Here is a 12,371-nt window from a genome sequence, read left to right on the forward strand (position 1 = left end):
TGTGCCAAAATCCAGTGTTTCATAGCTTAATGAAAACACATATACAGCTAATGACTTTGGTTTCGTATGTGACCAAATTAAGAAAAAAAAAAAAAAGGATAAACGTCACATACATTGATGCTACAGAGCAGCTGGCAGCCACACTTGTACAAGCCTCTCTCAATCCAAGCTTTCCACTGTAATCTCCATGTCGACTAAGAATCGCAATCCCTAGCTATCTCATTTTCATTAATTATGAAAATTTTTGTATTAAAAAATAGATTATATTTTTATTTTTATTTTTTAAAAAATAAATAAATTAGTTATTATACATTAAATTAAACAATAAATTAATTTTTTGCATATAAAATTTTATTTATTTTTACTGTTAAAAATCAGTATAACTGATGAAATAACTATATAATTACATGAGGTATGCCACGTGTATCTTATGTTAACATGCAAAGACTAGTTTTTAACAATAGATGATGGAATTTTTAACCGAAATGCCAATTTGCTTTTTGATTTAACGTTCAATGATTTTAAAATTTAGTCTTTGTACTTTTATTTTCAAGAATTTAGTCCTATACTTTTCAGATTTTAAAATTCAAGGTATAATTATTAATATTGTTAAATTTTTTTAAAAAAATTGTTGATATTACATGATGAAATAAATAAAAAAACTCATTTAGTAGTCATGTATGTCAAAAATAAAATTCTAATAAATCTAAATTTAACAAAAAAATTTAATAATTTTAACATTTCGCCTTGTATTTTTAAATTCGAAAAAATGAAAGACTAAATTTATAGAAATAAAAACAAGAGATTAAATTCTAAATGCACAAGTAGTACAAAAGCTTAGAGCATATATATTAAATGTTGTAAAATAGACATGAAAGTTGTTTATCCTTTATTTATTAAACATGTAGGGTTAAAATGTGTTGTTACACCCATGGTACATTATCGGTACGGTCGGAGCGTACCGTTCTAATCCTAAATCGGTGCCAAATAGTCTATGTTTCGTTTCAATTAAAATTTTACATTTTCTCACTGTTTTGGTGTGTTTCAACTAGTTTTTGTCAATACGTATTAATGTGTACTGACTTGTACCAATTGGTACAAAATTTTAATATTTTAAGCAAACTTTTACTTTTTTTTTATTTTAACCATTTTTATCCTTTCTATAATTACATTTAAAATTAATAGTTGTTACATTTCCTATGTGATGAAAGAATATTTTCATATTAAAATTATATTTGGAAAAACTTAATTGATGATTGAATTATAGGTAAAAAGGTAAAATGTGATAAAAGTATTATAGAGGTTTTTATATTAGGGGTTGGGTCGCATTTTATCTCTTCTACTCAAAATATGGATAAATTAGTACTTGCACGTTAGATTAGATTAAATAGTTAATCGGTCCTTCTATTAAAAATTCATCTATTTTTACAGTTAATAATTGATATTTATAAAAAAAAAAGTAAATGATGAAAACACCATTATATTAATATTCAATCCTTCATTAAAAAAGAACTTTTAAGTAATTTCATATACCAAGTTGTTTCGTTCATATATAGGTAAAAGTATCATAGAGGCCTTTATAGTAGGAGTCGAATTGAATTTTTCCCTTTTTACTTAAAAAATAGGCAAATTAATCTATGTACGTCAGATTAAAAAACAAATGAGCCTTCCTATTAAAAATCTCATCTATTTTTACTATTACAAATTGGTAATTATACATCAACATGAGGTACACATGATACACTACGTATCACTCTTTAATTATTCTATCAATCATATCAATTTTTATAGTACAAATAGATGATATTTTTAATAAAAAAACTAATTTACTCTTCAATTAAACCTACATACACTAATTAATTTAACTATTTTTTAATAGATTTTCTACATGCTTCATCTCTACAGCCAAAAACTAGATGCGTCCAAATGCGGTACGGACTGCACCAGAAACTAAACAGCATAGTTTCCAATTTACTTATATATGATATACAGCGTCCACATACATTTCATCCATATTACATATACATATATGTGAGTAAATTAATTCATGTACATTAAATTAAATAATAAATTAATCATTCTGTTAAAATTTTCATTCATTTTTATTGTTAAAATTGATTCTTGTATGTCAGAATGAGGGAAACATGGCACGTCACGTGTAACTTTTTAGTTATTTTGTTAGCTATTTAATAGTAGAAATAGATGTAATTTTTAACAGAAAGAATAAGTTTGCTCTTTGATCTGATGTACTGGCACTAATTTTTTTATTTTTTGAGTAAAAGAAACAAAATACAATTTAACCCATAATATAAGAAACTTCATGGTATTTTTACCAATTGAATCTGCTATGAACAATAGCCCATTTGTGTCTTTAGGACACCTAGTTTTCTTGCAAATTTCTAGCAAAAAATCGAGGAAGCAAAATCATTAACGCAGCTAGTATTAGCGTATGGTTATTATTCATTTGTTCAACGTACACAAACTCCAGGAAATATGGCCAAAGAGTTGTTCAAGAAACGTCCTTTTACTACATTTTTATATATACGTTAAAAGATATTAATACTTGTAGGTCCAAATTACCAAATAATAAATAGCTTTGGCCATACTCAAAAGTTCCCTGTTAATGAGGACAGAAATGGTAAAAATATCATGGAAATCCTTATACTAGAAGTTAGATTGCATTTTGTTCCATTTACTCGAAACTATCCAAATTAGTTTATGTATATTAAATCAAAAACCATTTTGCTTGAATTATAGCCTTTCCATGTCAGCACGAGGTATACATGGTACGCAAATGTCATTGTCTGGTTGCTCCATCAACCACATCAATACTTAACAGTAAAAATGGATAGAATTTTTAATAAAATAACTAATTTGCTCTTTGATAGCGTATAAAGACTAATTTCTCTGTTTTTTAAAGTAGAGGGAATAAAATGCAATCCAACTCTTAATGTAAGGACCTTCATGATATATTTACCAAGCAAAAACTTATAAAAGGCTGCTAAAAAATAGGTCAATTTTTTCTAGGAGAAAAAGAAAAGAAAAGAAGTTGAAGTAATATTTTGTTGGGTGGATTGACTTGAACGATGATGAGGAGGATAATGATGAATGTGCAATGTTAGAAAGCATAGTAGAGTGTCCCTACAAGCAAGTAAATAGTTTCATATATTCATGGGATGTGCAAAAACGCCATTTTTGTGGCATTATGTCAATATCATGACAGCTAAGACCCAGCCTTCTTTTTGGTCATTGTTGGATGCTGAAGGTGATGAAAGCTGGTCGCCATCTCTTCCCACTGTATCCAACAATATCACAATTCACACCTCTTTTGACTATTATACACTCTCACTTTTATCCTCTGCTCCCAAACTCTACTAGCCAAGCAAAATTTACTGGTGAAACTATAATGGAAGTGTCTATGTTAGGAGTATTGTATTTTCTTTTGGGTAAACTATAAAAATAGTCATTTTTGTTTGTCTCAAATTACACTTTAGTCACTTATGTTTGAAATGTTATATTTTAGTCAATTACGTTATTGTTTTGTTACAAAGTAGTCACTCTACCATTAAGCTCCGTTACCTCCTTAATGACAATCCTACATGGCAGTCCAAATGAGTTTTAAATGCCAACTTGAATGTCCAACTGGGATGAAAATAGTTTATTCAGTCAAAATGGAAAAGAAAACTAAAAGAAAAAGGAGACGAACTATTTTTCTTTTTCAGTTCAAAGTGTAATTAATTTAAAATTTTTAATTAATGTAATTTATTTAATTAAAAATCTATTCTCGTCACTGTTGGACATCCAAATTGAAATTTAAAACTCATTTGGACTGTCACATAAGATTGCTATTAGAGAGGTAACGGAGCTTAACAACAAAGTTACCGTTTTTATAGTTTACCCTTTTCTTTTCTTTACTTTAAAAAAAAAGCAAATTAGCCTCTGAAAGTTGGATGAAAGAGCAAACAGATTCATCAATTTCTACTGTTAAAAACTATTTTACTGACAAAATAACTAGACATTTACATGTATCGTGCCATGTGTACCTCATGTTGATGTACAAGGGCTAGTTTTAATAGTAAAAATAGATGAAAATTTTAACAAAACCCATTTGCTCTTTAATCTAACATACAGAGACTAATTTGCTCATTTTTCAAGTAGAATGGGCAAAATGCAATTGGACTTCTAATACAAGGATTTTCATAGTAATTTCATCAAAATTTCGGTAGCTAATTTATTTTTGGTCAAAAGTAATACCTAAACTATCATTTTTGTCTTATTTACTTTTCCCCTAAAAGTAAGATACCAGCTAAAAAGAATATGACACATGACAAGTTTTTATTGAATATTGTACATTTTGGGAGTAAAATGAGATGGAATTAATAATTTTAGTATCATTTTTTTATTAAGAAAACTTCAGGTATATAAATGAAAAATTGTATAGTATAGGGGTCAATTTTATAGTTAAACCCTTTTTAAAAAAATATTTTGATTCTCAACTAATCATACCTATAGTGACAAATGACTTGTGTGGAAGTAGATATGAAGTTCAAATCCAAACCTTTTCTCTTTACCCATAAGAAAAAAAAAATATTTTGATTTATATTGTTTTTTTATAGTTTCTATATTTTAAATGTGGAATTTCTAAAACATGGTTCAAATCTTGTGGCTAAATTTAATGGGAAATAAATATATTAATAATTATAATTTCTTTTTTCTAAATGATATTAAAACTTTCAGATATGGAGAGATTTGGCTAAAATATGTCACAACTCCTTGCATTTTTTATAAATTTAGAATTTAATTTTTAATTTTTTTATTTTTAGTAATTTGTCTAAACTTATGACATATTTTAATCGAGAGATTCTTTTTAAATGAAAAATTAATAGTAAACCATAATTTTAAATTTAAGTTGCATAAATAGGCAATTAATAATTTTTTAAAATGTATTAAGACATTACATAGATGATTCTTTTTTAGAAAAAAAAAAGTATCACTAACGTATTCAAGGTAAAAGTATCGTAGAGGTTTTTATACTAAGAATCGAATAGTATTTTGTTCCCTCTGCTTAAAAAAATGGGTAAATGAATCATTTTACATTATTTGAAAGAACATTCTGATCTTTCAATTGAAAATTTCATCTATTTCTACTATTAAAAACTGGTCCTTGTACGTTAGAATGAGGTACACGTGGCATGTCACGTGTAACTGTCTAGTTATTTTATCAGTCACGCTAGTTTTTAATAATAGAATTAAATGAAATTTTTAATAGAAAAAGAACCATTTTTATTTTTATCTAACATATAGGGATTAATTTAACTATTTCTTGAATAAAAAAAATAAAATATAATTTAACTCATAATACAGGACCTTCATAGTAGTTTTACCCATATTCAATTTTTTTTCTTTTTTCACACTTGATATATGATCTTACATTTTTCACACTTGATATATGATCTTACATTTTATCAACTTATCAAGTCCTTGTTGCTTCCCAACACTTCAGGCTTTCCTTTTCATTACCCAACTTTTTCCCCCTTGTACACGTGGGCCATCCTTGTTGATCACCTCATGAAATTTCAGCCGTCCATTGAATGCTGCCATCTTCTATATATACCCTATCAACCATGTCTCAAATAACCCATTGCTTCAAACTGTTCTTTCTTCTTAACTATTCAAAGCTTTTCCTCTTCTTCTCTTCATTTCCATCATCATTTTGATCTAGAGATAGCATCCAATAACATACTATCAGTAGTTTTCTTTTCTGTGAGGTTGCAACCATATCGATGGCTTGTCTAAATAATATTTGCAAAGAGGTTGGTCATTTTTCTTCTTTTCTTTTGAAGAAAATTCATCATCGTCAACCTGGTGTGATGAATGAGCTTTAGCATCAAGCAAGCAAGCATTTCATGAGAGAAAGCTTCTGCTGATAATAGCTTCCTTTTTACATCATTTGATATAGCTATAAACTGTGTAGAAGCTGTTTAATTGTTAAATGTAATAGCTAAATAATATCAACTAAGGACATAATATAGTAAATATTTAAAGTTTATATTTTTCATAAAGGACTATATATGATGAAACAGGTGAGTGATGAAAAAATGATGACAAAGGAAGAAGAGGATTACACCTTAGATGGAACTGTGGACCGACATGGTCAACCTGCTATTCGATCCAAAACTGGAACTTGGGTTTCTGGGATTTTACTACTTGGTAAATTATTCTCCATGCTTTTATCTCTTTTTCAATTTAATCCCTTAACATTGTTTTGTGTTTTCTAAAGTACACGTAAATTTAGTTGCAGAAATGACATGACATCACATATCTATCTATTAAAATTAAACCCTTTACGAATTAATTTTTTATAAAAATATTTATTACATAATTTTATTTTTCATCGGCATGGTATAATCGAATAAAATATAAACCCGTAATAATTTACAATTTTATTTATTTTAATCTAAAAATAGACAAAAATAATTGTAATAATAAATGAATTTTAAACTTGTTAAAGTTCACTTTCTTTTTGAAGATAACCCGTGTTGTAACACATGCAAAACATTTTCTCATTTTTAACAGAAGACAAAGTGAACTTGAACACGTTATTTGCACCTCTTAATTGTTTTCTTTAATATATATATATGTATATATACACAAAATTAAAGTAACTTTCTTTTCTTTTATTTCCCTTCTATAAAATTCCTTCAATTGATTAATTAAAAAGTATGTATGTATGTATTTGATCAGTGAATCAAGGGCTGGCAACGTTGGCATTCTTTGGGGTAGGTGTCAACTTAGTGTTATTCTTGACCAGAGTGCTCGGACAAGACAACGCCGAGGCCGCAAACAACGTCAGCAAATGGACTGGAACCGTCTACATTTTCTCTTTACTCGGTGCCTTCCTTAGTGATTCTTACTGGGGAAGGTACAAAACTTGTGCCATTTTCCAAGCCATCTTTGTTGTTGTAAGTTGCAAACTGACTTTCTTTTTAATAATATCATGAAAGTCTCATCTCACTACTAAGAGTTAAATTGTATTTTATGTCTTTGATGTAACATATAAAAACTAATTTATCTATTTTTGAGTTATTGTGTAGAGACTTTCATGATACTTTAATTATTCTTTTTCTCATTAAAACTTTCATTTCTTTCTCCTCAATTGATCCAACTTTGTTGTTAATACAGGGTTTGGTGTTGCTATCAATTTCGAGCTCGGCATTTTTGCTCTATCCCAAAGGTTGTGGTGATGAAGAAACACCATGTGGAACTCACTCCACTTTCCACATTGTGTTCTTTTATTTAGCCATATATATGGTAGCCCTTGGAAATGGTGGTTACCAACCTACCATTGCTACATTTGGGGCTGATCAATTTGATGAGGAAGATCCTAAAGAAGGGCACTCAAAAATTGCCTTCTTTAGCTTCTTTTATTTGGCTTTGAACCTTGGGTCACTCTTTTCCAATACTATAGTGGGTTATTTTGAGGATCAAGGAATGTGGACGCTTGGATTTTGGGCATCAGCTGGCTCTGCTTTTGTGGCATTGGTCTTATTTTTGATTGGGACACCAAGGTACAGGCATTTCAAGCCTCAGGGCAACCCTCTTTCGAGGTTTTGTCAAGTGTTGGTTGCTGCGATAAGAAAATGGAAGGTTGGGATAATGCCAGGAGATGACCATTTGTTCGAAACAGACAAGAATGAATCCGCTATTAAGGGTGATAGAAGGATACTTCACACGGAAGGGTTCCGGTTTTTGGACAGAGCTGCGATTATGACACCAAATGATTATGCTACGGACGAAGAAAAAAACACAAAGGGTCGGAATCCGTGGCGTCTATGCACCATAACACAAGTTGAGGAAGTGAAATGCATATTGAGATTGCTCCCAATTTGGCTATGCACCATACTTTACTCTGTTGTGTTCACTCAAATGGCATCTCTCTTCGTAGAACAAGGAGACGCCATGAAAACGACCGTCTCAAACTTCGACATCCCAGCGGCAAGCATGTCTAGCTTCGACATACTCAGCGTAGCGACGTTCATATTCATTTACCGACGAATCCTTGACCCCATCGTTGCTAGAATAAAAACAAACCCGAAGGGCCTCACCGAGCTTCAAAGAATGGGGATCGGTCTCGTTATAGCTATACTAGCCATGGTGGCAGCAGGAGTTGTCGAGGTTTTCCGATTGAAATACGCGAACAAAGATTGCCCAAACTGCAACAACGCGAGCTCGTTGAGTATATTTTGGCAAATCCCTCAATACATGCTCATAGGAGCATCAGAAGTATTCATGTATGTTGGTCAATTAGAGTTCTTTAATGGACAAGCACCTGATGGGTTAAAGAGCTTTGGTAGTGCACTTTGCATGACATCCATATCATTGGGAAATTATGTGAGTAGCTTGTTAGTGACCATGGTTATGAAAATTTCTACAAGAGATAATATGCCTGGATGGATCCCTGGTAACCTCAACAAAGGCCATTTGGACCTGTTTTATTTCTTACTGGCGGCCTTGACGACGGCCGATCTCATGATCTACATAATCTGTGCCAAGTGGTATAAGTGTATCAAGTTCGATGGAAGGACTAATGGAGATGATGATGATAATAAAAAGTCTCGACCTGTGACAGTAGCAGCACAAGCAGACTTTAGAGTGTAAGATTGTATCACCGAAAACGCCATTGCCAATGGTGTGAATGTGAGATAAATAAAGAAAGAAACCAAGGGGCGCTTCAGCAATGAAACTAGGAAGAGAAGTTAATGCCATAGGATTGATGGCAGTTTTCTTCTTTTGTCTATGTGGAGCTAAGCATTGAGGTGTTGATTAAAAAATAGTTAATTAATTAAAGAAAATTAAGTTCATTTATTTGATCTACTCTATATATCCATTTACTGTGATATAAAACTGTCCTGTAATTTTTCAGAGTATCTAAATATTCATAATATATATATATATTTCCTTGCAATTTATATACCAAACTAAATTTTATCAACTTTTGGGGTCAAAAGTAACAATTTTTCATTTTAAAGGGATCAGGGATCTTGTCGACCCTTCTTTTCGTTTTTAAATTCAAATTTAAATTTTGAAGACAATATTATTAAGAGAGACAGTTGCCTTATTTATAATTTACACATGATCTAACGAAAATTTGTATCACACTGATAACAGGTTAGTGAAATGATAAAATTTAATAAAAATTAAAATTTGAAGTATATTATTATAAATTGTATCAAAATTCATGAGTAATTTTAATATTTATCCTTAAAAATAATTATAAACTTGTTTAAGTACCTAAAAATTTATGGTAAAAATTAATGGAATAAGGCTAACATGAGGGATATTTTCGTCTTAAAATTGTAGCCTTTAAGGGTAGTTTCGGAAGATAGACCAAAAGTAGTTTTGGACCCGTAGGGGCCTATTGGGAAAAAAATTGACCCAAGAAGTTCCCACCACGCTGCTGAGCTTAACAAACAACTCCCTAATGGAGAGCTATAATGAAGTCATAGCATATATGTTTATTATTGTTATTTAACGAGTACGGGTTCAAACTTAACAAAATGTGGATATTTATGTCATCTTGGTAAGTGATCATATGTCAGATATGATCTGATTCAACGAGATATTTTTGTTCTATAAACTCATCGTTTCAAATATTAAAAATTTTGTTAAAGTTAAAAGGTAAAACTTTAAATCGAGACAATATCTATTTATTCAAGAATCCATTAAGTTTCAATGGATAACATTTTGAAGACTTCTTCATAATGAATCAACCTCCCCTCAACAAAATGATATACTATATAAGTTTTAGTCGTATTAGCAACTTTTCATAACATTTAATTATTGAAATATTTATAGGCATACTAACTTTTTAAACCCCTAATTTAAAAAAAATCATTTTAGCCCTTCATCTAGTTTTTTTTGTATTTTTTAACTCTCAAATTTATTTTTTTATCAAATTACACTAAAATGAATAGAAAAATTAACTTTTTTACTTTGTTAACGTGACATATACATGAATTGTCACATAAATGACATATCAACATTTAGTTAATTTTTTAAAATTTAAAAATCATTAAAATGACGAGTTGGTGTGTGTGAATTACAAATACAAAGCCTTAATTTTTTTTCCTTTGTATTTTTCTTTTTGTTAAATAAATTAATAACAGCAATTGCTTGTGTCCACAATCAAACCCATATCTTAAAAAAACAGTGTTGTTGCCCAAATGGAGAAAATAATATACGTCTACCAGAAGCGGCGGATAAAACAGATCCAGTCCCATCAATTTAACAACTTTAGGAACAATCAATTATAAACTCTCCGATTGAATTGGTGTAATTTAATTACAAAATTATAAAAATATCATTTTATATTTAAAATAAGTTATATTATTTAAGAATATTATTTTTATTTAATATATGTGCACGTGATCAGATTTAAACCTATACTGATTAAATTGGTAAAACATTAAATTTATTGCTCATCAAAAGCTTCATTTTAATTATTTTTATACACTGCTAATGTCCACAATTTATTATCCTCATCAATTGTATATCTATAGTAAAGAAACTATCGGCTATTAACTAACTAAACTAAGAAAGGACAAAACTCTAAACCTAAAAATCGTGAAAAGAATAAAAGATAAGCTAAAAAGATGATAAAAAGTTTCTCCTTTATGTCTTTAATACATCCAAATTGCAACCCTAAAGTTTGAAAAAATATGCCCTTGGAGTGTATGGTGTCGGACGCAAAATTATCCATGCAGTAATTTTCATCTCGTTTGACTACAATGGGTGTCATGGCATCTTCGATAGTGGCATAATATTGGCTTTTAAAGGTTTTCAATGTCACGACACAAACTAGATGGTGTTGCGACATCCTCGATAATGACCCTGGCTCCTTCACTTCAACCATTTGTAATGGAGTCACAACCTTGGGCTCAGTGTTGCGGCACAACATACCTAGTGTCGCAACATCCTCAGCAGACTACTTCAAGTTGATTTATTGTTGAAGTTTACTCCTCTGAGGTAATGGAGGCTCAGTGTTGCAACATCTTGGCATTAGTGTCGCGACAAGGGGTGACTGTTGATTGAATTGAGTCGAATTGACTGAAAAATATTTGAGTTAATCGAGTTGACGGATCATATTTTATCATCCTAACTTGATTTGCAATGTTCTCGAATCAAGTCAAGTGCAATGAAAATCGAGTCGAGTCGAATCGAATCGAGTGAAATTGTTTTAAACATGTCAAATTAAAATCTTGTTATAAGATAACTGATCTAGTTACATTTTATACAAATTAAAATATTAACCAAAAAAATTACTTTACTTTTTTTGTTTCCGAAGTAACTCTTATCAACTAGTACTATTTTAATATAAACTTTTAGAAGGAATTCATCAAATTGCTTCGATCTAAATCATCCCCTTTATATGATCTCCTATACGGATCTACTAGATATATAGACTTTAATTGCATACATCTATTCGGTACCGATCTACCTGCTATAATTCATTTAACCCTATACCATGTTTACGTGTGCATAAGAAGAGCTTTTTCATTTATGTTCGATTCGGGGAAGCCGGATGTTATATAATATTCTATTAAATAGGTATCTATGACATCTAAGTCTTGAAAGAAGATAGATAAGATTTGGTCTCGGCCCTATCGAATCTAAAAAATCTTAGTTTTTTGAACATACAAAGATAAAGAAGCCATTGCAATTGCCGGAAATACTAGGCCGACTAAAGGCACAAAAATAGAGGTAATGGAAAGTTGTCATAAAATGGGTCTATATTAGAGCACATAAATTCAAAACTTTGAAAAAAAATTCAAAGTAAAATAAAAAAATATTTTAGTATGATAAACTTAAATTATTAATTAACTTATTTAGATCTCACAAATATTATTTTTAGAATTTTTAAAATTTTTTAACTCTCTTTATATATTTTTTAGAATTTTTTATAAATTTTAGAATTTTTAAAAATATTTTTAAAAATTTTAAATTATTTTAATTATTTTAATTTTTGTTGAGAGAGACCAAATTGTTCATTTTCAATCTTGACAGAGACAAAAATGTATTTACACAAATCTATTATTCAAATTGTAAAATTCAACTTGAAACTCGAATTACTTATTCGAGTTGACTCGAATAAATTAAATAATTCAATTTAAATTTTTTTCAATTTTTTCAAATCGAATTGAGTTTTACTCACCTTTAATATCATATGCACATCAAATACAGTTCTTCTACACAAATTCAAATACAACGCTAAGCCCTCAATAACACCATTTTGTGAATTTAAGTCTCAAAAAAATTAAAACTAAAAATAAATTTCATTAAAATTAAAAGCTAAAAAAGGAAGAAAGTATGGG

The 12,371-nt window shown here is 29.7% G+C and overlaps 1 protein-coding gene across 1 annotated transcript; it reads left to right on the forward strand.

The window, feature by feature from the left end:
• The first annotated feature begins 5,626 nt into the window (after positions 1–5,626).
• On the forward strand, positions 5,627–8,927 carry LOC107933249 (protein NRT1/ PTR FAMILY 7.2). Its single transcript, XM_016865409.2, has 4 exons — positions 5,627–5,813; positions 6,084–6,210; positions 6,745–6,962; positions 7,183–8,927. Exons 1-4 carry the CDS (start codon positions 5,784–5,786, stop codon positions 8,656–8,658), a joined length of 1,851 nt encoding a protein of 616 aa, XP_016720898.2. The 5' UTR covers positions 5,627–5,783; the 3' UTR covers positions 8,659–8,927.
• The last annotated feature ends 3,444 nt before the right edge of the window (positions 8,928–12,371 follow it).

Source organism: Gossypium hirsutum, chromosome A13 (genome assembly GCF_007990345.1).
Source record: "Gossypium hirsutum isolate 1008001.06 chromosome A13, Gossypium_hirsutum_v2.1, whole genome shotgun sequence".
In the NCBI taxonomy this organism is placed as follows: Eukaryota; Viridiplantae; Streptophyta; class Magnoliopsida; order Malvales; family Malvaceae; genus Gossypium; species Gossypium hirsutum.